This window comes from Aotus nancymaae, unplaced genomic scaffold, assembly GCF_030222135.1.
Source record: "Aotus nancymaae isolate 86718 unplaced genomic scaffold, 86718_ANA_hifiasm-v0.15.2.pri h1tg000036l, whole genome shotgun sequence".
In the NCBI taxonomy this organism is placed as follows: Eukaryota; Metazoa; Chordata; class Mammalia; order Primates; family Aotidae; genus Aotus; species Aotus nancymaae.
The window spans coordinates 94,747,778-94,774,178 of record NW_026988450.1 but is presented as its reverse complement, the minus strand read 5'-3'; the positions used below and the strand labels follow the sequence as shown (position 1 = coordinate 94,774,178).

The 26,401-nt window shown below is 62.2% G+C and overlaps 1 protein-coding gene and 1 non-coding gene across 14 annotated transcripts in view; one reads left to right on the top strand and one right to left on the bottom strand.

The window, feature by feature from the left end:
* The first annotated feature begins 695 nt into the window (after positions 1–695).
* Positions 696–26,401, top strand: part of LOC135278087 (zinc finger protein 707-like) — a 76,139-nt gene continuing 50,433 nt past the window's right edge. For 12 of the 13 annotated variants that reach the window (XM_064384771.1, XM_064384770.1, XM_064384772.1 and 9 more), the window contains exon 1: positions 23,455–25,398. In XM_064384771.1, coding sequence (XP_064240841.1) covers positions 24,268–25,260 — 993 coding nt within the window. In that variant the 5' untranslated portion in view covers positions 23,455–24,267 and the 3' untranslated portion in view covers positions 25,261–25,398. Of the gene's footprint in view, positions 857–3,441; positions 3,574–6,609; positions 6,677–7,324; positions 7,452–7,815; positions 7,930–23,454; positions 25,399–26,401 lie in introns of those variants that run through there. The other variant, XM_064384780.1, reaches the window with a different exon arrangement.
* On the bottom strand, positions 2,847–2,987 carry LOC135278222 (U4 spliceosomal RNA). Its single transcript, XR_010345759.1, has one exon. It is a non-coding gene; the product is annotated as a U4 spliceosomal RNA (small nuclear RNA).

Here is a 26,401-nt window from a genome sequence, read left to right as displayed (position 1 = left end):
TCAAAGATTTTCGGGTTGGCGACTGGTTGAGTAAGTTAAGTGATTACCGAAAGACCTGGAATCCACAGAAAGTTGTGTCTGGGTTTGAACAGCTGGCCGCCCTGGACTGGCTGGCTGGAACTGGGTGACTGGTACAAGAGCAGGTGACAGTCTGTTCATACCTCCAGTCAGCTTACAGTTCACTTTGTAGGAGAAACCTTCAGGCCTTTAGACTTTAGGTTAAGAGGGCCGGGTTCGGTGGCTCACTCCTGTAACCCCAGCACTGTGGGAGGCCAAGTCAGGCGGATCACCTGAGGTCAGGAGTTCAAGACCAGCCTGACCAACATGGTAAAACCCCGTCTCTACTAAAAATACAAAAACTAGCCTGGCGTTGTGGCGCTTGGCTGTGACCTGGGCAGGTCCTTCGGGCCGGGGCGGAACCGCGGGCGGAACCACAGGCGGGGCCCGGCCGCCGGCTTGGGCGGCCAGCGCGCACCACCGAGACGCGGGCTCCTAGAGGGGCCGGAAGCCTCGGATAGCAACTTCCGCTCGGGAAGTTCGTAAAAGTCTGGGCTACCGGCGCGGCGTAGCGGGTGCTGCGGCCCTGCTGCGGACGCCCCGCTGCTGAGTGCGCTCGTGGGTCCCCGGGTCGTGCGCTGGCTGACCTCATTCTGCGGCCGCCCCAGGGCTGTGAGCCCCAGCGTCGCGGCTGCCGGTGCCCCGGCTGGTCTCCCGGCTCAGCCGCCTGCACTCAGGTGTTTCGGGACCCGGTTGCGTATCCTCCGGAAGCTGGACTCCCCGGCTGACCCCGTCCACGAGCGTGACCTCCGCTGCCCTCAGACACTTCCACGCCTGTGCCTGCAGCCCGCACGCCCCGGTGAGTCGCGAGCACTTAGACTTAGGTCAGTACAGCCAGCGCTGCCCTGCCCCAGGCTGAGCTCCTGCAGCCTCCACGCCCCACCCACGGGTGCTCCCAGGCACTCCCCCGCGAAGGGGAGGAGGCGGAAACCCGAGGTTCACTTCCTCCTCCTTCCTGCCCGGCCCCACGCATTCGGTCACTGGTGCGTTGGCTCCATAACTGAACCGTTTGCCTCCTCGCCGTTCCCGTCCTCCAAGTCCCGATCCTGGCCGCTTTCCTCTCTCACCTGGACGCCTCTCTGTCTTCTCCCCACCCCCATCCTGTTTTGCTGCTTTCTCATTTGTTTATCACAGAGGCTCTTTTTAAAAACGTAGCTGGCCGGGCGCGGTGGCTCCCGCCTGTAATCCTAGCACTTTGGGAGGCCAAGGCAGGTGGATCACTTGAGGATCCACCTGCTTGGAGTTCGAGAGCAGCTTGGCCAACATGGTGGAATCCTGTCCTTACTAAAAATACAAAAATTAGCCTGGCATGGTGGCACGTGCCTGAAATCCCAGCTACTCAGGAGGCTGAGGCAAGAGAATCATTTGAACCCCGGAAGCAGAGGTTGCAAGGAGCAGAGATGAGGCCACTGCTCTCCAGCTGGGCTACAGAGCGAGACTCCATCTCATTAAAAAAAAAAAAAATGTAGCTTAGCCCGAGTGCTGTGGCTGACACCTGTAACCCCAGCACTTTGGGAGGCTGAGGCCAGAGGATCCGTTGAGGCCAGGAGTTCGAGATCAGTCTGGGCAACATAGTGAGACCCTGTCTCTGCAAAAAATTTAAACAATTGCAGGGCATGGTGGTGCATGCACCTTTGGTCCCAGCTACTAGGGAGACTGAGATGGGAGGATCACTTGAGCCCAGGAGGTGGAGGTTGCAGTGAGCTGTGATTGCACTGCTGCACTCCAACCTGGGTGACAGAGCAAGATGCTGTCTCAGAGAAAAAAAAGAAATCCTGTGTTAATTTGTCCAGGGGGATAAAAAAGTAGCTTATGACAATATCCTTCTGTTCTCTATTAAACTTGTGTTGTATAAAACTTCTTTTGCGTTACATGTGAAACCATGGCTCAGGTTTCGTCTGGCCTCAGCCCCTTTCCTGACCTATCTCATGGTTCTCTTCCCTTACTCGGCTTTCCAGGCTGCAAAGCCCAGCCCAGGTTGTGGTGCAAACACAGCTTTCAGCTGAGGGGAGCTGGGGTTTTTTGTTTGTTTTGAGACAGATTCTCGCTCTGTCACCAGGGTGCCTGGCTGGAGTGCAGTGGCACGATCTCGGCTCACTGCAACCTCCGCCTTCCCGGTTCAAGCAATTCTTCTGCCTCAGCCTCCTGAGTAACTGGGATTACAGGCACACGCCACCACGCCCAGCTAATTTTTGTATTTTGTAGTAGAGACGGGGTTTCACCATGTTGACCAGGATGGTTTCGATCTTTTGACCTTGTGATCCACCCGCCTCAGCCTCCCAACGTGCTGGGATTACAGGCATGAGCCCCCACGCCTGACCTGTTTTTGTTTTCTGAGACAGTCTTGCTCTGTCACACAGGCTGGAGTGCAATGGTGTGATCTTGGCTCACTGCACCCTCCACCTCCCAGGTTCAAGTGATTTTCCTGCCTCACCCTCCTGGGTAGCTGGGACTACAGGCACACACCACCATGTCTGGCTAATTTTTGTATTTTTAGTAGCGACAGGGTTTCACTATGTTGGCCAGGATGGTCTCAATCTCTTGACCTTGTGATCTGCCCACCTCAGCCTCCCAAAGTGCTGGGATTACAGGCGTGAGCCACCGCGCCCAGCCGGGAGCTGTTATTTTTATCAAGGAAGTCAGAGTTTGATTCGAAAACGCCACCCATGACCCACGTGCGCAGTGTGCGTTTTCATGTGTTTGTAGACCACTGTATAACTTTGAAGTGTCTGTTCTAATATTTTGCCCAGTTTAAGTTTTTTTTTTATTTATTTTTTTTTATGATTCAGTCTCCGTAGAGACTGCCAAAATTTGCCAATGCCGACTATATTTCAAGTCGCCATGGCGGGGTATTGGGAAAAGTTTTCAATTAGCAATAATTGCGCCTCGGATAAACCTCATTGGCTACGATACTGCCACTACGCAAAGCTAGTTTTATTTATTTTTATTGATTTGTAGGAGTTACAATTCTAGGTATAAGTCCTTTGTCAGATACATGTATTGGGAATATTTCTTCTTAGTCTGTGGCTTGCCTTTGTGTTTCTTTTTAAGAAAATTTTTTTAAATAAAAAGATAGAGACAGAGGTCTCCCTGTGTTGCTGAGGCTGGTCTCAAACTCCTGGCCTTAAGCAGTCCTCCTGCCTTCGCCTCCCAAAGTGCTGGGATTACAGGCGAGAGCCACCGCACCCAGTCTCCTTTTTTTTCCTTAACTGCTTTGATAAGCAAAAATTTTTAATTCTGATAAATCCGATTTGTAATTTTTTTAAGTGCTTTTGGGGGTCTATGAAAGAAATCTTTGCCTACCCCAGTGTTATGAAGATAATGACTGATTTTTTTTTTCTTCTATAAGCCTTTTCTTTTCTCTTTTTTTTTTCTTTTTTTCAGACGGTGTCTGTTGCCCAGGCTGGAGTACAGTAGTGGAATCCTGGCTTGCTGCAACCTCTGCTCACTGCAACCTCTGCCTCCTGAGTTCAAGCGATTCTCCTGCCTCAGCCTCCCAAGTAGCTGGGATTACAGGTGCCTGCCAGCACGCCTGGCTAATTTTTGTATTTTTAGGAGAGACAGGGTTTTGCCATGTTGGCCAGGCAGGTCTTGAACTCCTGACCTCAGGTGATCCACCTGCCTCAGCCTCCCCAGGTGCTGGGATTACAGGTGCCTGCCACCACGCCTGACCTTCCTTTCTGATCTTACGGCTTTATGTATTTTTTCTACCCCCTTGTGGTGGCTCAGGCCTCCAATAAGATGTTAACGAGAAGCTGTAGGCAGACACCCTGTGTGGCCCTGGTCTCAGAGGGGAGGGTTCAGTGTCGGCCAGCCCGTGGAGCAGGCTGCTGGCTGCAGGTTTGCCAGGCTGAGGGAGGGGAGGGTTCCGTGTCGGCCAGCCCGTGGAGCAGGCTGCTGGCTGCAGGTTTGCCAGGTTGAGGGAGTTCTCTTCTGTCCTTGTTTGCTGAGAGTTTTTGTTGGGATTAGGTGTTGAATTTTAGCAAATGCCTTTTCTGCATCTATTGAGATGATAGGTATTCTATGGTTTTCTCTTTTATTCTGTTACTGTGGTTATAATTATGTCATTTTCAAATGTCAGCAAATGCTGGGGAAGTCACTGTGACCACAGTTGATGCTGTGCTCTTGAAAGGGTGAAAAAAAATCTCCAGTTGAAAAGCATATTCGTGAAAACACGTTGCAGTTAATGTAACTATGCGTGAGTGTCAGAAGGAGAGAGAACCTGCCGTGCTGGAGGTGGGAGGGCCGAGGGGGTGGGGTGAGTGCGACCAAGCCCCCCCAACCCAGTGCTGAGCGCAGGTGGTGGAGGAGCCTCCTCGGCACCAGCTGCAGCTAATGGGGATCAAACCAGCTGTGCACTCTTTGGGTCCACGTCGCTTGGTCATGACAGAGAATTCTTTCTATAAACTGCTAGATATGACTTCCTAATTTTTTTTAAAGAATTTGTGTTTACGAGAGAGGTAGATAATTTTCTTGTAATTATCTTTTTTTTTTTTTGAGATCTTAGAAGCTGTTTACAGTGAACAGAGGAAGAGCAGACACTATCCAGTCTGTCTGAATGAGGCCAGCAAAACCAAAACCAAAACCAAAACCTGACAGAGATATTACAAGGGGCCAAGCAGCGTGGCTCACGCCTGTAATCCCACACTCCGGGAGGCTGGGTTGCACTCTGACACCCAGGCTGGAGTGCAGTGGCATGATCTCGGCTCACTGCAGTCTCCACCTCCCGAATTCAAGCAATTTCCCCACCTCAGCCTCCTGAGTAGCTGCACTACATATGTGCACCACCATGCCTTGCTAATTATTGTGTTTTTTGTAGAGACAGGGTTTCACCATGTTGCCCCGGCTGGGCAACTCCTGGGCTCAACCAATCCTCCTGCCCCAGCCTGCCAGAGTGTGGGATTACAGGCGTGAGCCACGCTGCCCGGCCCCTTGTAATATCTCTGTCAGGCTGTGTGGGATTACAGGTGTGAGCCACGCTGCCAGGCCCCTTGTAATATCTCTGTCAGGCTGTGTGGGATTACAGGCGTGAGCCACGCTGCCCGGCCCCTTGTGATATCTCTATCAGGCTGTGTGGGATTACAGGCGTGAGCCACGCTGCCCGGCCCCTTGTGATATCTCTGTCAGGCTGTGTGGGATTACAGGCGTGAGCCACGCTGCCCGGCCCCTTGTGATATCTCTATCAGGCTGTGTGGGATTACAGGCGTGAGCCACGCTGCCCGGCCCCTTGTGATATCTTTATCAGGCTGTGTGGGATTACAGGCGTGAGCCACGCTGCCCGGCCCCTTGTAATATCTCTATCAGGCTGTGTGGGATTACAGGCGTGAGCCACGCTGCCCGGCCCCTTGTGATATCTTTATCAGGCTGTGTGGGATTACAGGCGTGAGCCACGCTGCCCGGCCCCTTGTAATATCTCTATCAGGCTGTGTGGGATTACAGGCGTGAGCCACGCTGCCCGGCCCCGTGTGATATCTCTATCAGGTTTTGGTTTTGGTTTTGCTGGCCTCATTCAGACAGACTGCATGGTGTCTGCTCTTCCTCTGTTCACTGCAAATAGCTTCTAAGATCAGTACTGTGCTTCCGTCGGCTCTGGTGGAGTTTACCAGGGAATCCCGCTGGGTGTGGTATTTTCCTTGTGGGAATGGTTCAAGTTACATTTTCAGTTGCCTCAACAGATGGAAGGCCATGTGGCTTCCCCTTTCTTTTGTCAGTTTCCTAATATTGTGTTTTCCATCCCATTGGTCCATTTCATCTCAGTTGCTGTTTGCATACTTTGCTCCTGATGGCCCTTTATGATTCTTCCATCTGTAGGGGCCAAAATGACATCTCCCCTCCTCCCTCTGACAGGGTGACCAGGCATGGGCCATCTTCCTCCAGCTGCTTCTGTGTCTCCTCAGGGGTGCTGTGGGGCTGGTCTCTTCTGCATCTTGGGGCTCTGAGCTTCACTCAGGAAGGAGTCAGGACCCACCGCGGCAGGAGAGCAGTGGGGTTCTCCATGGGCCTGGGCTGTAAGGTTTAGGGAGCTCGTGGCTGGATCTGGAGACTCAGTGAAGATTAATGGGATTTCTCGGGGCTGCACCAGGTTTTCAGTGGGGGAAGGCTGCGAGGTGGCCTCCTCGTCACGTGCCTGAGAACATCTTCCATGCACAGCGCTGCCGGAATGGGAATGGGCTGCCCTGCTTGTCTCCTGAGGAGGAGCCCCAGCTGCCTCGGTTGGGGTTAGATTCTCCGGTCACGTGTTTGCAGCTAAGCTTTCTGCCAGCAGTGGCTGGCCTCCGTCCTCCTCTGATGACAGGCTTGGCTTGCTCTGGTATTTCAGAGTTCTTGTGTGTGGGAGGTGGCCGGCTGTCTCTTAACCTAAAGACAGGCTGGCCCCTCACCACCCCGGAGTTTCCCCACACCTGGTGGCTGTCGGTAGTTACAGAGCAGACCCTACGTATGCATCACTGATTTTTCCTGAATTCTTCCTGATTTGCTGGGTGGGAGTCCTGGGGTCAGGCGGGGTGGGCATTCCCAGGCCGCTGCACCCACTCACGTTTCTTGTCTCCTCAGATCTGCCCTCCTCGGTGCTGTGCTTCCGCAGATGGGTGGCCTCGCTGTTCCCATGGATGTGGCCCAGGTGAGCCCTGCCGCTGCTGAGCGCAGCCTCCCCTCTGCCCTGCCGGCCGCCTGAGGCACCAGCACACGTGGGGAGGGTCTGTGGCCCGTGTCCCCCTTTTTGGCTTCTCTCTTAAGGGGCGGGGGAAGAGAAAAGAAAATCGGATTCATTATTGACCTGAGGAGAGCCAGTGGCTGTTACAGGAAAATGAACCAGGTTCTCTCAGGTGCTCTTAGTCCACCAGAGCGGCCCTAACAAAATACCACACGGTGGGCGGTTTACACACGTGCGTGTCGTCTGTTCTGCAGGCTGATGTCCAAGCTCAGCGTGCTGCAGATGCGGTTCTGGCAGGGACCAGTGACCAGCTTGCAGACAACCGCTGTTATGCTGTGTTCACAGCAGGGATGGAGCCGGAGCTCTCTGGAGCCTCCTATGAGGAGCAGACCTGTGGGTCAGGGTCCCAGCTTCTGACCTCACTTAACCTTAATCTCTTACACAGAGGCCCAGCCCCAGACACAGCCACTCGGGTCTCCAGGCTTCAGTGCATGGATTTAGGGGACACAATCTCTTCACATCAAGGTCACCCCCATTCCCCTTTCCCGCCCAGACCCATGGGCTGAGCCCTCTTTTTCTTGGGAAAGGCCAGTTCAGGAGCTGTGTGTGTTGCAGGAGCAAGTGACCTTCCAGGACGTGGCCATCTACTTCTCATGGGAGGAGTGGGAGTGTCTGGAACCCAGCCAGAGGGCCCTCTACCGGGATGTGATGTTGGACAACTTCAGCAACGTGGCCGCGCTGGGTGGGCACGGGGTGGGCGCTGGGTGGGCACTGGGTGAGCGCTGGGTGAGTGCTGGGTGAGTTCTGCTGCTGCCTCTGGGCCTGGGTGGTCTGGGATGATAGTGCGGCCTTCCAGCCGAGGGGGCTCAGGAGCTGCAAGTTCTTGGCTGTGTGGACAGAGGGCCCACTCACCCTGGAGGCAGCCTCATCTTCCTTCCTCAGACCTTGCCAGGCCTTCTGTGGCCTTGGTGTCCAGGCCCCTCCCTTCCTGTCATCTCTGCTTAGGGGTGGCTTCTCCAGGGCCTCCCAGCAGAACTGCTCTGAGCCTCAACCCTCACTTTGTCCTCAGTACAAGTAAAACGGAACCTTTTCTCTCCTTTGAGAAGGATTTTGCAGCCCCAGACCAGACCTCGTCTCCCGCCTGGAACAGTGGGAGGAGCCATGGGTTGAAGACCGGGACAGACCTGAGCTGCAGGCAGTGCAGAGGGGCCCCCGCCCAGGTGAGTGCTGGGCTGTCTGGGCTCAGCTGGTCCCGTCTCTGCGGCCCACATCCCCTGGGGGAGTGCTCAGCACCATGCAGTGACCGAGGGTGTGTCCCTCGCATGGGAGAGGGCACACACAGCTGCTTTCTAAACTAGACAGGAGAAACATAGGGGCCGCCACGCTCCTGCCCCCGTGGACACTGGCCGGGGCCAGGGTTCACAGGGTACGTACAGCTGCAGCTCGGGAGGGGCCTGAAGGCTGCACCTCACCAACCAGGTGCTGTCCTGCGGAGGCCATTGGTGTGAGTGACTGCCCGGTGATGATCACGTGGGGTCACAGGCCTGGCACTGGCTGCTGGTGAGGGTATCCAGGTGGATGGCCCTGGGTAGGAGTTTGCTCCACATTCCAGTTTGCAAAACTGGGGCAGTGGTGAGAGGGGTTTTGCTTTTTACTTAGATTTTCAGAGTGAGGTGGAGCAGCTGTGTGAATACGAGACCCTGGGAGGTCCCTGGGCATGTGGAACCCCTGGCCGGGGAGGTGTGGGGTCTCTGGGTGTGTGGAGCCCCCAGTGGGGATGTGTGGGGTCCCTGGGTGTGTAGAGCCCCCAGTAGGGAGGTGTGGGGTCCCTGGGTGTGTGGAGCCCCCAGTAGGGAGGTGTGGGGTCCCTGGGTGTGTGGAGCCCCCAGTGGGGAGGTGTGGGGTCCCTGGGTGTGTGAAGCCCCCAGTGGGGAGGTGTGGGGTCCCTGGGTGTGTGGAGTCCCCAGTGGAGAGGTGTGGGGTCCCTGGGTGTGTGGAGCCCCCAGTGGGGAGGTGTGGGGTCCCTGGGTGTGTGGAGCCCCGAGTGGGGAGGTGTGGGGTCCCTGGGTGTGTGGAGCCCCGAGTGGGGAGGTGTGGGGTCCCTGGGTGTGTGGATCCCCCAGTGGGGAGGTGTGGGGTCCCTGGATGTTTGGAGCTGTCAGTGGGGAGGTATGGGGTCTCTGGGCGTGTGGAGTCCACAATGGGGTGGTGTGGGGTCCCTGGGCGTGTGGAGCCCCCAGTGGGTAGGTGTTGGTTCCCTGGATGTGTGGAGCCCCCAGTAGGGAGGTGTGGGTTCCCTGGGCGTGTGGAACCCGAAGTGGGGAGGTGTGGGTTCCCTGGGCGTGTTCAGCCCCCAGTGGGGAGGTGTGTGGTCCCTGGGCGTGTGGAGCCCCCAGTGGGGAGGTGTGGGATCCCTGGGCGTGTGGAGCCCTCAGTGGGGATGTGTGCGGTCCCTGGGTGTGTGGAGTCCCCAGTGGGGTGGTGTGGGGTCCCTGGGCGTGTGGAGCCCTCAGTGGGGAGGGGTGGGGTCCCTGGGTGTGTGGAGTCCCCAGTGGGGATGTGTGGGGTCCCTGGGTGTGTGGAGTCCCCAGTGGGGAGGCGTGGGGTCCCTGGGCATGTGGAGCCCCCAGTGGGGAGGCGTGGAGTCGCTGGTTGTGTGGAGCCCTCCAGTGGGAGGCGTGGTGTCTCTGGGTGTGTGGAGTCCCCCAATGGGGAGGTGTGGGGTCCCTGGGTGTGTGGAGTCCCCAGTAGGGAGGTGTAGGGTCCCTGGGTGTGTGGAGTCCCCCATGGGGAGGTGTGAGGTCCCTGGGTTTGTGGAGCCCCTAGTTGGCAGATGTGGGGTCCTTGGGTATGTGGTGTCCCCAGTGGGGAGGTGTGGGGTCCCTGGGTGTGTGGAGCTCACAGTGGGGAGGTGTGGGGTCCCTGGATATGTGGGGCTCACAGTGGGGAGGTACGGAGTCTCTAGGGGTGTGAAGAACCCAATGGAGAGGTAAGGGGTCTCTTGGCGTGTGGAGGCCCCAGTCGGGAGGTGTTGGGTCCCTGGATGTGTGGAGACCCCAGTGGGGCGGTGTGGAGTTCCTGGACATCTGGAACCCCGAGTGGGGAGATGTGGGGTCCCTGGGTGTGTGGAGCCCCCAGTGGGGAGGTGTGGGGTCCCGTGGCGTGTAGAGCCCTCAGTGGGGAGGTGTGGGATACTTGGGTGTGTGGGGTCCCTGGGTGTGTGGAACCCAGAGTCGGGAGGTGTGGGGTCTCTGGGTGAGTTTAGCCCTGAGTGGGGAGGTATGGGGCCCCTGGGTATCTGGAGTCCCCAGTGGGGAGGGGTGGGGTCCCTGGGTGTGTGGAGCCCCCCAGTGGGGAGGTGTGGGGTCCCTGGAAGTGTGGAACCCTGAATGGGGAGGTGTGGGGTCCCTGGGCATGTGGAGCCCTGAGTGGGGAGGTGTCGAGTCCCTGAGTGTGTGGAGCCCCCGGTGGGGAGGTGTGGGGTCCCTGGGTGTGTGGAGCCCTCAGTGGGGAGGTGTGGGGTCCCTGGGTATGTGCAGTCCACGGTAGGGAGGTGTGGGGTACCTGGGCGTGTGGAGCCCTCAGTGGGGAGGTGTGGGGTCCTTGGGTGTGTGGAGCCCCCAATGGGGAGGTGTGGGGTCCCTGGGTGTGTGGAGCCCCCCAGTGGGGAGGTGTGGGTTCCCTGGGTATGTGCAGTCAACGGTGAGGAGGTGTGGGGTACCTGGGCGTGTGGAGCCCTCAGTGGGGAGGTGTGGGGTCCCTGGGTGTGTGGAGCCCCCAGTGGGGAGGTGTGGTGTCCCTCCCTGGGTGTGTGGAGCCCTCAGTGGGGAGGTGTGGGGTCCTTGGGCGTGTGGAGCCTCCAGTGGGGAGGTGTGGGGTCCCTGGGCGTGTGGAGCCTCCAGTGGGGAGGTGTAGGGTCCCTGGGCGTATGGAGCCCTCAGTGGGGAGGTGTTGGGTCCCTGGGTGTGTGGAGTCCCCAGAGGGGAGGTGTGGGGTTCCTGGACGTGTGGAACCCTAAGTAGGGAGGTGTGGGGTCCCTGGGTGTGTGGAGCCCCCGGTGGGGAGGTGTGGGGTCCCTGGGCATTTGGAGCCCTCGGTGGGGAGGTGTGGGGTCCCTGGGCGTGTGGAGCCTCCAGTGGGGAGGTGTGGGGTCCCTGGGTGTGTGGAGTCCCCGGTTTGGAGATGTGGGATCCTTGGGTATGTGGTGTCCCCAGTGGGGAGGTGTGGGATCCCTGGGTGTGTGGAGCCGCCCAGTGGGGAGGTGTGGGGTCCCTGGATGTGTGGAGCTCCCAGTGGGGAGGTATAGGGTCTCTGGGTGTGTGGAATCCCCAATGGGGAGGTAAGGGGTCTCTTGGCGTGTGGAGCCCCCAGTCGGGAGGTGTTGGGTCCCTGGAGGTGTGGAACCCCGAATGGGGCGGTGTGGGGTTCCTCGGCGTGTGAAGCCCTCAGTGTGGAGGTGTCGTGTCCCTGGGTGTGTGGAGTCCCCAGTGGGGAGGTGTCGGGTTTCTGGACGTGTGGAGTCCCCTGTGGGGAGGTGTGGGGTCCCTGGGCGTGTGGAGCTCTCAGTGGGGAGGTGTGGGGTCCCTGGGTATGTGCAGTCCCCGGTGGGGACATGTGGGGTCCCTGGGCGTGTGGAGCCCCCCAGTGGAGAGGTGTGGGGTTCCTGGACGTGTGGAACCCTGAATTGGCAGGTGTGGGGTCCCTGGGTGTGTGAAGCCCCCAGTGGGTAGGTGTGAGGTCCCTGGGCGTGTGGAGCCCTCATTGGGGAGGTGTAGGGTCCCTGGGCATATGGAGCCCTCAGTGGGGAGGTGTTGGGTCCCTGGGTGTGTGGAGTCCCCAGTGGGGAGGTGTGGGGTTCCTGGACGTGTGGAACCCTAAGTAGGGAGGTGTGGGGTCCCTGGGTGTGTGGAGCCCCCGGTGGGGAGGTGTGGGGTCCCTGGGCATTTGGAGCCCTCGGTGGGGAGGTGTGGGGTCCCTGGGTGTGTGGAGCCTCCAGTGGGGAGGTGTGGGGTGCCTGGTTGTGTGGAGTGCCCGGTGGGGAGGTGTGGGGTCCCTGGTTGTGTGGAGCCCCCCCAGTGGTGAGATGTAGGTTCCCTGGATGTGTGGAGTCCCCAGTGGGGAGGTGTGGGGTCCCTGGGCGTGTGAAGCCCCCAGTGGGGAGGTGTGGGGTCCTTGGGTATGTGGTGTCCCCAGTGGGGAGGTGTGGGATCCCTGGGTGTGTGGAGCCCCCCAGTGGGGAGGTGTGGAGTTCCTGGATGTGTGGAGCTCCCAGTGGGGAGGTATAGGGTCTCTGGGTGTGTGGAATCCCCAATGGGGAGGTAAGGGGTCTCTTGGCGTGTGGAGCCCCCAGTCGGGAGGTGTTGGGTCCCTGGACGTGTGGAGCCCCCAGTGGGGAGGTGTGGGGTCCCTGGATGTGTGGAACCTCGAGTGGGGAGATGTGGGGTCCCTGGGTGTGTGGAGCCCCAGTGGGGAGGTGTGGGGTCCCTGGGCGTTTGGAGTCCCCAGTGCGGAGGTGTGGGTTCCCTGGACATGTGGAACCCCGAGTGTGGAGGTGTGGAGTCCCTGGGCGTTTGGGGCCCCCAGAGGGGAGGTGTGGGGTCCCTCGGCGTCCGGGGCCTCCAGTGGGGAGGTGTGGGGGTCCCTGGGCGTCTGGAGCCCCCAGTGGAGAGGTGTGGGGTCCCTGGGTGTGTAGAGCCCCCCAGTGGGGGTGTGTGGAGTCCCTGGGTGTGTGGAACCCCCATGGGCAGGTGTGGGATCCCTGGCTGTGCAGAGCCCCCATTGGGGAGGTGTGCGGTCCCTGGGTGTGTGGACTCCCCCAGTAGCGAGGTGTGGGGTCCCCGGGTGTTTGGTGCTCCGAGTAGGGAGGTGTGGGGTCTCTGGGTGTGTGGAGCCCTCAGTGGGGCGGTGTGGGGTCTCTGGGCAGGTGGAGCCTCTATTGGGGAGGTGTTGTGTCCCTGGGTGTGTGGAGTCCCCAGTGGGGAGGTGTGGGGATCCTGGACGTGTGGAGCCCCCTGTGGGGAGGTGTGGGGTCCCTGGAGGTGTGGAACCCCGAGGAGGGAGGTGGGGAGTCCCTGGGTGTGTGGAGTCCCTGGTGGGGAAGTGTGGGGTCCCTGGGTGTGTGGAGCCCCCCAGTGGTGAGGTCTGGGGTCCCTGGATGTGTGGAGCGCCCCAGTTGGGAGGTGTGGGGTCCCTGTATGTGTGGAGCTCCCAGTGGGGAGGTGTGGGGTCAATAGGTGTGTGGATTCCCCAATGGGGAGGTGTGGGGTCTTGGCGTGTGGAGCCTCCCAGTGGGGAGGTGTGGGGTTCCTGGGTGTGTGGAGCCCCCGGTGGGGAGGTGTGGGGTCCCTGGGTGTGTGGAGCCCCTAGTGGGGAGGTGTGGTGTCCCTCCCTGGGTGTGTGGAGCCCTCAGTGGGGAGGTGTGGGGTCCTTGGGCGTGTGGAGCCTCCAGTGGGGATGTGTAGGGTCCCTGGGCGTGTGGAGCCTCCAGTGAGGATGTGTAGGGTCCCTGGGCATGTGGAGCCCTCAGTGGGGAGGTGTTGGGTCCCTGGGTGTGTGGAGTCCCCAGTGGGGAGGTGTGGGGTTCCTGGACTTGTGGAACCCTAAGTAGGGAGGTGTGGGGTCCCTGGGTGTGTGGAGCCCCCGGTGGGGAGGTGTGGGGTCCCTGGGCATTTGGAGCCCTCGGTGGGGAGGTGTGGGGTCCCTGGGCGTGTGGAGCCCATGGTGGGGAGGTGTGGGGTCCCTGGATGTGTGGAGCCCCCGGTGGGGAGGTGTGGGGTCCCTGGGCGTGTGGAGCCCCCAGTGGGGAGGTATAGGGTCCCTGGGTGTGTGGAGTCCCCGGTTCGGAGATGTTTGATCCTTGGGTATGTGGTGTCCCCAGTGGGGAGGTGTGGGATCCCTGGGTGTGTGGAGCCCCCCAGTGGGGAGGTTTGGGGTCGCTGGATGTGTGGAGTTCCCAGTGGGGAGGTATAGGGTCTCTGGATGTGTGGAATCCCCAATGGGGAGGTAAGGGGTCTCTTGGCGTGTGGAGCCCCCAGTCGGGAGGTGTTGGCTCCCTGGACGTGTGGAGCCCCCAGTGGGGAGGTGTGGGGTCCCTGGGTGTGTGGAGTCCCTGGTGGGGAGATTTGGGGTCCCTGGGTGTGTGGAGCCCCAGTGGGGAGTTGTGGGGTCCCTGGGCGTTTGGAGTCCCCAGTGCGGAGGTGTGGGTTCCCTGGACATGTGGATCCCCGAGTGTGGAGGTGTGGGGTCCCTGGGCGTGTGGGGCCCCAGTGGGGAGGTGTGGGGTCCCTGGGCGTCTGGAGCCCCCAGTGGAGAGGTGTGGGGTCCCTGGGTGTGTGGAGCCCCCTAGTGGGGGTGTGTGGAGTCCCTGGGTGTGTGGAACCCCCATGGGCAGGTGTGGGGTCCCTGGGTGTGTGGAGTCCTCAGTGGGTAGGTGTGGAGTCCCTGGGTGTGTGGAGCCCCCCAGTGGGGTGGTGTGGGGGTCCCTGGATGTGTGGAGCCCCCCAGTGGGGTGGTTTGGGGTCCCTGGATGTGTGGAGTCCCCCAGTGGGGAGCTGTGCCGTCTCTGGATGTGTGGAACCCCGAGTGGGGAGGTGTGGGGTCCCTGTTTGTGTGGAGCCCCCAGTGGGGTGGTGTGGGGTCCCTGGGTCTGTGGCGTCCCCAGTGGGGACGTGTGGGGATCCTGGACGTGTGGAGCCCCCTGTGGGGAGGTGTGGGGTCCCTGGACGTGTGGAACCCCGAGGAGGGAGGTGGGGGGTCCCTGGGTGTGTGGAGTCCCTGGTGGGGAAGTGTGGGGTCCCTGGGTGTGTGGAGCCCTCCAGTGGTGAGGTGTGGGGTCCCTGGATGTGTGGAGCCCCCCAGTTGGGAGGTGTGGGGTCCCTATATGTGTGGAGCTCCCAGTGGGGAGGTGTGGGGTCAATAGGTGTGTGGATTCCCCAATGGGGAGGTGTGGGGTCTTGGCGTGTGGAGCCTCCCAGTGGGGAGGTGTGGGGTTCCTGGATGTGTGAAACCTCAATGGGGAGGTGTGGGGTCCCTGGGCGTGTGGAGTCCCCAGTGCGGAGATGTGGGGTCCCTGGGTGTGTGGAGCCCCCAGTCGGGAGATGTGGGGTCCCTGGGTATGTGGTGTCCCCAGTCGGGAGGTGTGGGGTCCCTGGGTATGTGGAGCCCCCAGTGGGGAGGTGTGACGTCTCTGCATGTGTGGAGCATCCAGTGGGGAGGTGTGGGGTCCCTGGGCGTGTGGAGCCCTCAGTGGGGAGGTGTGGGGTCCCTGGATGTGTGGAGCTCCCAGTCGGGAGGTGTGGGGTCAATCGGTGTGTGGAGTCCCCAATGGCGAGGTGTTGGGTCCATGGGTTTGTGGAGTCCCCCAATGCAGAGATGTGGGGTCCCTGGATGTGTGGAGCTCCCAGTGGGGAGTTGTGGGGTCTCTGGGCGTGTGGAGCCCCCAGTGGGGAGGTGCTGGGTCCATGGGTTTGTGGAGTCCCCCAATGCAGAGATGTGGGGCCCTGGATGTGTGGAGCTCCCAGTGGGGAGGTGTGGGGTCTCTGGGCGTGTGGAGCCCCCAGTGGGGAGGTGCTGGGTCCATGGGTTTGTGGAGTCCCCCAATGCAGAGATGTGGGGCCCTGGATGTGTGGAGCTCCCAGTGGGGAGGTGTGGGGTCTCTGGGCGTGTGGAGTCCCCAATGGGGAGGTGTGGGGTCTCTGGGCATGTGGAGCGCCCAGTGAGGAGGTGTTGGGGAGGTGTGGTGTCCCTCGGCGTGTGGAGCCCTCAGTTGGGAGGTGTGGGGTCCCTGGGTATGTGGAGTCCCCAGTGGGGAGGGGTGGGGTCCCAGGGTGTGTGGAGTCCCCCAGTGGGGATGTGTGGGGTCACTGGACGTGTGGAACCCCGAATGAGGCGGTGTGGGGTTCCTCGGCGTGTGGAGCCCTCAGTGTGGAGGTGTCGGGTCCCTGGGTGTGTGGAGTCCCCAGTGGGGAGGTGTCGGGTTTCTGGACGTGTGGAATCCCCTGTGGGGAGGTGTGGGGTCCCTGGGCGTGTGGAGATCTCAGTGAGAAGGTGTGGGGTCCCTGGGTATGTGCAGTCCCCGGTGGAGACATGTGGGGTCCCTGGGCGTGTGGAGCCCCCCAGTGGAGACGTGCGGGGTTCCTGGACGTGTGGAACCTTGAATTGGGAGGTGTGGGGTCCCTGGGTGTGTGAAGCCCCCAGTGGGGAGGTGTGGGGTCCCTGGGCGTGTGGAGCCCTCAGTGGGGAGGTGTGGGGTCCCTGGGCGTGTGGAGCCTCCAGTGGGGAGGTGTGGCGTCCCTGGGTGTGTGGAGTCCCCAGTGGGGAGGTGTGGGATCCCTGGGTGTGTGGAGCCCCCCAGTGGGGAGGTGTGGAGTTCCTGGATGTGTGGAGCTCCCAGTGGGGAGGTATAGGGTCTCTAGGTGTGTGGAATCCCCAATGGGGAGGTAAGGGGTCTCTTGGCGTGTGGAGCCCCCAGTCGGGAGGTGTTGGGTCCCTGGACGTGTGGAGCCCCCAGTGGGGAGGTGTGGGGGTCCCTGGATGTGTGGAACCTCGAGTGGGGAGATGTGGGGTCCCTGGGTGTGTGGAGCCCCAGTGGGGAGGTGTGGGGTCCCTGGGTGTGTGGAGTCCCCAGTGGGGAGGTGTCGGGTTTCTGGACGTGTGGAGTCCCCTGTGGGGAGGTGTGGGGTCCCTGGGCGTGTGGAGCTCTCAGTGGGGAGGTGTGGGGTCCCTGGGTATGTGCAGTCCCCGGTGGGGACATGTGGGGTCCGTGGGCGTGTGTAGCCCCCCAGTGGAGAGGTGCGGGGTTCCTGGACGTGTGGAACCTTGAATTGGGAGGTGTGGGGGTCCCTGGGTGTGTGAAGCCCCCAGTGGGGAGGTGTGGGGTCCCCTGGGTGTGTGGAGCCCTCTGTGGGGAGGTGTGGGGTCCCTGGGCGTGTGGAGCCTCCAGTGGGGAGGTGTGGGGTCCCTGGGCGTGTGGAGCCCCCGGTGTGGAGGTGTGGGGTCCCTGGGCATTTGGAGCCCTCGTTGGGGAGGTGTGGGGTCCCTGGGCTTGTGGAGCCTCCAGTGGGGAGGTGTGGGGTGCCTGGTTGTGTGGAGTCCCCGGTGGGGAGGTGTGGGGTCCCTGGGTGTGTGGAGCCCCCCAGTGGTGAGGTGTGGGGTCCCTGGATGTGTGGAGCCCCCCAATGGGGAGGTGTGGGGTCCCTGGGCGTGTGGAGCCCCCAGTGGGGAGTTGTGGGGTCCCTGGGTGTGTGGAGTCCCCGGTTCAGAGATGTGGGATCCTTGGGTATGTGGTGACCCCAGTGGGGAGGTGTCGGATCCCTGGGTGTGTGGAGCCCCCCAGTGGGGAGGTGTGGGGTCCCTGGATGTGTGGATCTCCCAGTGGGGAGGTATAGGGTCTCTGGGTGTGTGGAATCCCCAATGGGGAGGTAAGGGGTCTCTTGGCGTGTGGAGCCCCCAGTCGGGAGGTGTTGGGTCCCTGGACGTGTGGAGCCCCCAGTGGGGAGGTGTGGGGTCCCTGGGTGTGTGGAGTCCCTGGTGGGGGAGATTTGGGGGTCCCTGGGTGTGTGGAGCCCCAGTGGGGAGGTGTGGGGTCCCTGGGCTTTTGGAGTCCCCAGTGCAGAGGTGTGGGTTCCCTGGACATGTGGAACCCCGAGTGTGGAGGTGTGGGATCCCTGGGCGTGTGGGGCCCCAGTGGGGAGGTGTGGGTTCCCTGGGCGTCTGGAGCCCCCAGTGGAGAGTTGTGGGGTCCCTGGGTGTGTGGAGCCCCCCACTGGGGGTGTGTGGAGTCCCTGGGTGTGTGGAACCCCCATGGGCAGGTGTGGGGTCCCTGGGTGTGTGGAGCCCCCATTAGGGAGATGTGGGGTCCCTGGGTGTGTGGAGTCCCCCAGTAGCGAGGTGTGGGGTCCCTGGGTGTGTGGTGCTCCCAGTAGGGAGGTGTGGGGGTCTCTGGGTGTGTGGAGTCCTCAGTGGGTAGATGTGGGGTCCCTGGCTGTGTGGAGCCCCCCAGTTGGGTGGTGTGGGGTCCCTGGATGTGTGGAGCCCCCCAGTGTGGTGGTTTGGGGTCCCTGGATGTGTGGAGTCCCCCAGTGGGGAGGTGTGCCGTCTCTGCATGTGTGGAACCCCGAGTGGGGAGGTGTGGGGTCCCTGTTTGTGTGGAGCCCCCATTGGGGTGGTGTCGGGTCCCTGGGTGTGTGGAGTCCCCAGTGGGGACGTGTGGGGATCCTGGACGTGTGGAGCCCCCTGTGGGGAGGTGTGGAACCCTGAGGAGGGAGTTGGCGGGTCCCTGGGTGTGTGGAGTCCCTGGTGGGGAAGTGTGGGGTCCCTGGGTGTGTGGAGCCCTCCAGTGGTGAGCTGTGGGGTCCCTGGATGTGTGGAGCCCCCCAGTTGGGAGGTGTGGGGTCCCTATATGTGTGGAGCTCCCAGTGGGGAGATGTGGGGTCAATAGGTGTGTGGATTCCCCAATGGGGAGGTGTGGGGTCTTGGCGTGTGGAGCCTCCCAGTGGGGAGGTGTGGGGTTCCTGGATGTGTGAAACCTCAATGGGGAGGTGTGGGGTCCCTGGGCGTGTGGAGTCCCCAGTGCGGAGATGTGGGGTCCCTGGGTGTGTGGAGCCCCCAGTCGGGAGATGTGGGGTCCCTGGGTATGTGGTGTCCCCAGTCGGGAGGTGTGGGGTCCCTGGGTATGTGGAGCCCCCAGTGGGGAGGTGTGGGGTCTCTGCATGTGTGGAGCCCCCGGTGGGGAAGTGTGGGGTCCCTGGGCGTGTGGAGCCCTCAGTGGGGAGGTGTGGGGTCCCTGGATGTGTGGAGCTCCCGGTCGGGAGGTGTGGGGTCAGTCGGTGTGTGGAGTCCCCACTGGCCAGGTGTTGGGTCCATGGGTTTGTGGAGTCCCCCAATGCAGAGATGTGGGGTCCCTGGATGTGTGGAGCTCCCAGTGGGGAGGTGTGGGGTCTCTGGGCGTGTGGAGCCCCCAGTGGGGAGGTGCTGGGTCCATGGGTTTGTGGAGTCCCCCAATGCAGAGATGTGGGGCCTTGGATGTGTGGAGCTCCCAGTGGGGAGGTGTGGGGTCTCTGGGCGTGTGGAGTCCCCAATGGGGAGGTGTGGGGTCTCTGGGCATGTGGAGCGCCCAGTGAGGAGGTGTTGGGGAGGTGTGGTGTCCCCTCGGCGTGTGGAGCCCTCAGTTGGGAGGTGTGGGGTCCCTGGGTATGTGGAGTCCCCAGTGGGGAGGGGTGGGGTCCCAGGGTGTGTGGAGCCCCCCAGTGGGGATGTGTGGGGTCACTGGACGTGTGGAACCCCGAATGGGGCGGTGTGGGGTTCCTCGGCGTGTGGAGCCCTCAGTGTGGAGGTGTCGGGTCCCTGGGTCTGTGGAGTCTCCAGTGGGGAGATGTCGGGTTTCTGGACGTGTGGAGTCCCCTGTGGGGAGGTGTGGGATCCCTGGGCGTGTGGAGCTCTCAGTGGGGAGGTGTGGGGTCCCTGGGTATGTGCAGTCCCCGGTGGGGTCATGTGGGGTCCCTGGGCGTGTGGAGCCCCCCAGTGGAGAGGTGCGGGGTTCCTGGACTTGTGGAACCTTGAATTGGGAGGTGTGGGGTCCCTGGTGTGTGAAGCCCCCAGTGGGGAGGTGTGGGGTCCCTGGGCGTGTGGAGCCCTCAGTGGGGAGGTGTGGGGTCCCTGGGCGTGTGGAGCCTCCAGTGGGGAGGTGTAGGGTCCCTGGGCGTGTGGAGCCCTCAGTGGGGAGGTGTTGGGTCCCTGGGCGTGTGGAGCCCCCGGTGTGGAGGTGTGGGGTCCCTGGGCATTTGGAGCCCTCGTTGGGGAGATGTGGGGTCCCTGGGCTTGTGGAGCCTCCAGTGGGGAGGTGTGGGGTGCCTGGTTGTGTGGAGTCCCCGGTGGGGAGGTGTGGGGTCCCTGGGTGTGTGGAGCCCCCCAGTGGTGAGGTGTGGGGTCCCTGGATGTGTGGAGCCCCCAATGGGGAGGTGTGGGGTCCTTGGGCCTGTGGAGCCCCCAGTGGGGAGGTGTGGGGTTCCTGGGTGTGTGGAGTCCCTGGTTCGGAGATGTTTGATCCTTGGGTATGTGGTGACCCCAGTGGGGAGGTGTGGGATCCCTGGGTGTGTGGAGCCCCCCAGTGGGGAGGTGTGGGGTCCCTGGATGTGTGGATCTCCCAGTGGGGAGGTATAGGGTCTCTGGATGTGTGGAATCCCCAATGGGGTGGTAAGGGGTCTCTTGGCGTGTGGAGCCCCCAGTCAGGAGGTGTTAGGTCCCTGGATGTGTGGAGCCCCCAGTGGGGAGGTGTGGGGTCCCTGGATGTGTGGAACCCCGAGTGGGGAGATGTGGGGTCCCTGGGTGTGTGGAGCCCCAGTGGGGAGGTGTGGGGTCCCTGGGCGTTTGGAGTCCCCAGTGCGGAGGTGTGGGTTCCCTGGACATGTGGAACCCCGAGTGTGGAGGTGTGGGGTCCCTGGGTGTGTGGGGCCCCCAGTGGGGAGGTGTGGGGTCCCTGGGCGTGTGGGGCCTCCAGTGGGGAGGTGTGGGGTCCCTGGGCGTCTGGAGCCCCCAGTGGAGAGGTGTGGGGTCCCTGGGTATGTGGAGCCCCCCAGTGGGGGTGTGTGGAACCCCCATGGGCAGGTGTGGGTTCCCTGGGTGTGTGGAGCCTCCATTGGGGAGGTGTGGGGTCCCCGGGCGTGTGGAGTCCCCCAGTAGCGAGGTGTTGGGTCCCCTGGTGTGTGGTGCTCCCAGTAGGGAGGTGTGGGTTCTCTGGGTTTGTGGAGCCCTCAGTGGGGCGGGTGTGGGGTCTCTGGGCATGTGGAGCCTCTAGTGGGGAGGTGTCATGTCCCTGGGTGTGTGGAGTCCCCAGTGGGGAGGTGTGGGGGTTCCTGGACGTGTGGAACCCCGAGCAGGTAGTTGTGGGGTCCCTGGGTGTGTGGAGCTCCCAGTGGCGAGGTGTGGGGTCAATAGGTGTGTGGATTTCCCAATGGGGAGGTGTGGGGTATCGGCGTGTGGAGCCCCCAGTGGGGAGGTGTGGGTTCCCTGGGTGTGTCAAGTCCCCAGTGGGGAGGTTTGGGTGTCCTGGACGTGTAGAGCCCCCTGTGGGGAGGTGTGGGGTCCCTGGGCGTTTGGATCCCTCAGTGGGGAGGTGTGGGGTCCCTGTGTATGTGGAGTCCCCTGTGGGGAGGTGTGGGGTCCCTGGGCATGTGGAGCCCTCAGTGGGGAGGTGTCGGGTCCCTGGGTGTGTGGAGTCCCCAGTGGGGAGGTGTGGGGATCCTGGACGTGTCGAGCTCCCTGTGGGGAGGTGTGGTGTCCCTGGATGTGTGGAACCCCGAGGAGGGAGATGGGGGATCCCTGGGTGTATGGAGTCCCTGGTGGGGAAGTGTGGTGTCCCTGGGTGTGTGGAGCCCCCCAGTGGTGAGGTGTGGGGGTCCCTGGATGTGTAGAGCCCCCCAGTTGGGAGGTGTGGGGTCCCTGTATGTGTGGAGCTCCCAGTGGGGAGGTGTGGGGTCAATAGGTGTGTGGATTCCCCAATGGGGAGGTGTGGGGTCTTGGCGTGTGGAGCCTCCCAGTGGGGAGGTGTGGGGTTCCTGGATGCGTGAATCCCCAATGAGGAGGTGTGGGGTCCCTGGGCGTGTGGAGTCCCCAGTGCGGAGATGTGGGGTCCCTGGGTGTGTGGAGCCCCCAGTCGGGAGATGTGGGTTCCCTGGGTATGTGGAGTCCCCAGTGGGGAGGTGTGGGGTCTCTGGGTGTGTGGAGCCCCCAGTGGGGAGGTGTGGGGTCCCTGGGCGTGTGGAGCCTTCAGTGGGGAGGTGTGGGGTCCCTGGATATGTGGAGCTCCCAGTCGGGAGGTGTGGGGTCAATCGGTGTGTGGAGTCCCCAATGGCGAGGTGTTGGGTCCATGGGTTTGTGGAGTCCCCCAATGCAGAGATGTGGGGTACCTGGATGTGTGGAGCTCCTAGTGGGGAGGTGTGGGGTCTCTGGGCGTGTGGAGCCCCCAGTGGGGAGGTGCTGGGTCCATGGGTTTGTGGAGTCCCCAATGCAGAGATGTGGGGTCCCTGGATGTGTGGAGCTCCCAGTGGGGAGGTGTGGGGTCTCTGGGCATGTGGAGTCCCCAATGGGGTTGTGTGGGGTCTCTGGGCATGTGGAGCGCTCAGTGAGGAGGTGTTGGGGAGGTGTGGGGTCCCTGGGCGTGTGGAGCCCTCAGTTGGGAGGTGTGGGGTCCCTGGGCGTGTGGAGCCCTCAGTTGGGAGGTGTGGGGTCCCTGGGTGTGTGGAGCCCTCAGTGGGGAGGTGTGGGGTCCCTGGGTGTGTGGAGCCCTCAGTGGGGAGGTGTGGGTTCCCTGGACGTGTGGAGCCTCAAGTGGGGAGGTGTTGGGTCCCTGGGTGTGTGGAGTCCCCAGTGGGGAGGTGTGGGGTTCCTGGACGTGTGGAACCCTAAGTAGGGAGGTGTGGGGTCCCTGGGTGTGTGGAGCCCCCGGTCGGGAGGTGTGGGGTCCCTGCGCATTTGGAGCCCTCGGTGGGGAGGTGTGGCATCCCTTGGCGTGTGGAGCCTCCAGTGGGGAGGTGTGGGGTGCCTGGTTGTGTGGAGTCCCCGGTGGGGAGGTGTGGGGTCCCTGGGTGTGTGGAGCCCCCCAGTGGTGAGGTGTGGGGTCCCTGGATGTGTGGAGCCCCCAGTCGGGACGTGTGGGGTCCCTGGGTGTGTGGAGTCCCCGGTTCGGAGATGTGGGGTCCTTGGGTATATGGTGTCCCCAGTGGGGAGGTGTGGAATCCCTGGATGTGTGGAGCCCCCCAGTGGGGTGGTTTGGGGTCCCTGGATGTGTGGAGTCCCCCAGTGGGGAAGTGTGCCGTCCCTGGATGTGTGGAACCCCGAGTTGGGACGTGTGGGATCCCTGGGTGTGTGGAGCCCCCAGTGGGGTGGTGTGGGTTCCCTGGGTGTGTGGAGTCCCCAGTGGGGATGTGTGGGGTCCTTGGCTGTGTGGAGCTCCCAGTGGGGAGGTGTGGGGTCTTTCGTTGTGTGGAGTCCTCATTCGGGAGGTGTGGTGTCTCTGGGCGTGTGAATACCCCAGTGGGGAGGTGTTGGGTCCCTGGATATGTGGAGCCCCCATTGGGGAGGTGTGGGGTTCCTGGACTTGTGGAACCCCGAATGGGGAGGTTTGGGGTCCATGGGTGCGTGGGGCCCCCAGTGGGGAGGTGTGGTTTCCCTGGGTGTGTGGAGGCCACAGTGGGGAGGTGTGGGGTCCCTGGGTGTGTGGAGTCCCCAGTGGGGATGTGTGGGTTCCCTGGGTGTGTGGATCACCCCAGTGGGGAAGTGTGGGGTCCCTGGGTGTTTGGAGCTCCCTGTGGTGAGGTGTGGGGTCTCTACACGTGTGGAGCCCCGAGTGGGGCAGTTTGGGGTCTCTGGGCGTGTGGAGCCCTCAGTGGGGAGGTGTTGGGTCCCTGGACGTGTGGAGCCCCCAGTGGGGAGGTGTGGGGTACCTGTACGTGTGGAACCCCGAATGGGGGCGTGTGGAGCCCTCAGTGGTGAGGTGTCAGGTCCCTGGGTGTGTGGGGTCCCTGGGTGTGTGAAGCCCCCAGTGGGGAGGTGTGGGGTACCTGTACGTGTGGAACCCCGAATGGGGACTTGTGGCGTCCCTGGGCGTGTGGAGCCCTCAGTGGTGAGGTGTCAGGTCCCTGGGTGTGTGGGGTCCCTGGGTGTGTGAAGCCCCCAGTGGGGAGGTGTGGGGTCCCTGGGTGTGTGGAGCCCTCAGTGGGGAGGTGTGGGGTCACTGGGTGTGTGGGGTCCGTGGGTGTGTGGAACCCCGAGTGGGGAGGTGTGGGATCCCTGGGCATGTGGAGCCCTCAGTGGGGGTGTGTGACGTCCCTGGGTATGTGGAGTCCCCAGTGGCGAGGTTTGGAGTCCCTGGGTGTGTGGAGCCCCCCAGTGGGGAGGTGTGGGGTTCCTGGATGTGTGGAACCCCGAATGGGGAGCTGTGGTTTCCCTGGGTCTGTGGAGCCCCCAGTGCGGAGGTGTGGGGTCCTTGGGTGTGTCGAGCCCTCAGTGGGGAGATGTGGGGTCCCTGGGCGTGTGAAGCCCCCAGTCGGGAGGTGTGGGGTCCTCGGGTGTGTGGAGCCCCCAGTGGGGAGGTGTGGGGTCCCTGGGTATGTGGAGTCCCCAATTGGGAGGTGTCGTGTCCCTGGATATGTGGAGCTCCCAGTGGGGAGGTGTGAGGTCTCTGGGTTTGTAGAGCCCCCAGTGGGGAGGTGTGGGGTCCCTGGGCGTGTGGAGCCCCGGCCGGAGGGAGCTGTGACTCCGAGCCTGAGTGGTGGAGAATCACGTGGAGCTACCCGTCTTCCAGGCAGCAATCTGGCTGCCCCTCCACCCTCATAAGCGGCGCCTGCGGAGTGGACAAGGTGGAAGGACATTCTCGTGGCCCAGTTGTTTCTGTTGGTCGGCAGGCGTGTGTGGGTGCCCCCTCACGTCAGCAGTGCCAGGAGTGAGTGGCCTGCCTGCCACCAGGGCTGGGGGGAGGTCTCGGAGCTCACCTTGATGTCTGCTGTTGATACGTGTGGCTCATCTGTGTTTCTTTGAATGAGTTTTCCTGGTCACTCGTAGCCATGCAGAGTGAGCTGAGCAGATGGAAGGGAATCGACGCACACGGCAGGAGGGTCCTCTGTGCTGTGCCGGGGGCACTGCCTGGCCTGGCCGTGGGCCACTGGCTCTGTGTAAGGGTCTCTGTTGCTTCCATAGGGGCAAGGAAGTCTGCAGACCCCAGGAGACGCTGGGATCATCCAGGTCGGGCTCACAAGGAAACCCCCGTGCGGCCGGAAAGAGCCAGGGAAGGAACCAGCTTTAGGAAGAGCTTCATGCTGGACACAGATGACGGGCAGCTTCCCAGAGCTGCTCCGGAAATGACAGACGCCACGCCCGCGGCTTTCCCGCGCCAGCTTCTCACGCGGTGTTGTGGGCAGCGGCCGGGCCGCGGAGAGCGCCGGAGGCGGGGCGCGGTCGAGCTGTCGTTCATCTGCGGAACCTGTGGGAAGGCGCTCGGCTGCCACAGCCGGGTGCTCGCGCACCAGACGGTGCACACGGGGACGAAGGCCTTCCGGTGCCCCGAGTGCGGCCAGACCTTCCGGTGGGCTTCCAACCTGCAGCGTCACCAGAAGAACCACACGAGCGAGAAGCCGTTCTGCTGCGAGGCGTGTGGGCAGGCGTTCAGCCTGAAGGACCGCCTGGCTCAGCACCGCAGGGTGCACATGAAGCACAGGTCCTACCCGTGCGGCGACTGCGGGAAAGCCTTCAAGCAGAAGTCCAACCTGCTCCGACACCAGCTGGGGCACAGCGGGGAGCGGCCCTTCTACTGCGCCGCCTGCGGCAAGGCCTTCCGGACCAAGGAGAACCTCGGCCACCACCAGAGGGTGCACAGCGGGGAGAAGCCCTACACCTGCGGCGACTGCGGCAGGGCCTTCCGGTGGCCCAAGGGCTTCAGCATCCACCGGAGGCTGCACCTGACTAAGAGGGCCTACCGGTGCCACCACTGCGGGAAGGGCTTCCGCCACCTGGGCTTCTTCACGCGGCATCAGGGGACTCACAGGCGCGGGGCAGTGTGAGGCGCCCCCGAGGCGGTGCTGGGCTGAGGGAGAACTGCCGTGGAAGATGCTCTCAGCCGGACAATCAGCCCGAGAAGAAGCCTTCGCAGTCCTCACGGCTCCACACACCCCCGAGAAGTTTTACTGGAAAACTGCCAGGTGGGAACAGCGGATCCGTGAGTAAGCCGGAGATGGTGGGGGCTGCGCCTCAGCGCCGGGCACCCTGGGGACGTGCTGAGAGCGTGTGCGACCGGGGAGCAAGCCGCACTCCCGGCCCGGGCTCGGAGGCGGAGCAGCCCGCTCGGTGCCCACAGCTGTTGGCTCGGGGACTCCAGCCCGCCCTGGTTGCTGCGTGCTGGGCCTTTCTTCCTGCCTCTGCACCCCATCCTCGCTGTCCGGTCTGGCTTCACTTCCTGTCTCTGTCTTGGGCGAGGTGAGGCAGCTGTGAGCATTGCACAGAGGCAAAACCCCTCCTCAGCCTCTGCGGCTGGGCCATAGAAACGAGAGCCTTTGCATCACTGAAGGCTCGTTCAAGCATTAGTGGCGGTGCTCAGCTGGTTAGGCAGGCCACCCCCGTGCTGCAGAAGTGGCCTCCACCCAGCCCCACCACTGAGTCTCGATCACGCACCTGGAATTGGCAGATCAAGTTGGGTCTCAGGGCAGCGCGGTGGCCGTATTTGCCACAGGGCATTTCTCGGGGAAGAGGTGACCTCTTTGTTTTAAACTTAAGATGTCTGCTTCACCAGCCACAAATAAACATCTGCCAGTGGTGAACCCCCATGGGAATGGATCGGGGACACCCCTATGTTTCAGGTTAGCCGAACTGTTGAAGGATTTTGGTTTTTGCCTGTTTTTCTTTAAGAAATCCAGCCAGCACATGCACATGTAATGTCGGAATCAGAAACGAGTTTCTAGGGAAGAGGAGAAGGTGGAACATGCCGAGAGGAAGCCCTGAGTCAGTTCTGGCTGGAGACGCCACCAGACGGCGGCCTTCCCGTGGGAAGCCAGGCATGCAGAAAGGCCGAGGGCGCTGTGTGTGACCCTGCTTTGAGCAAACCAATTGCAAAGTCACTTTTTTTTTTTTTTTTTTTTTGAGACGGAGTCTTGCTCTGTTGCCGGGCTGGAGTGCATTGGGTGATCTCAGCTCACTGCAACCTCCACC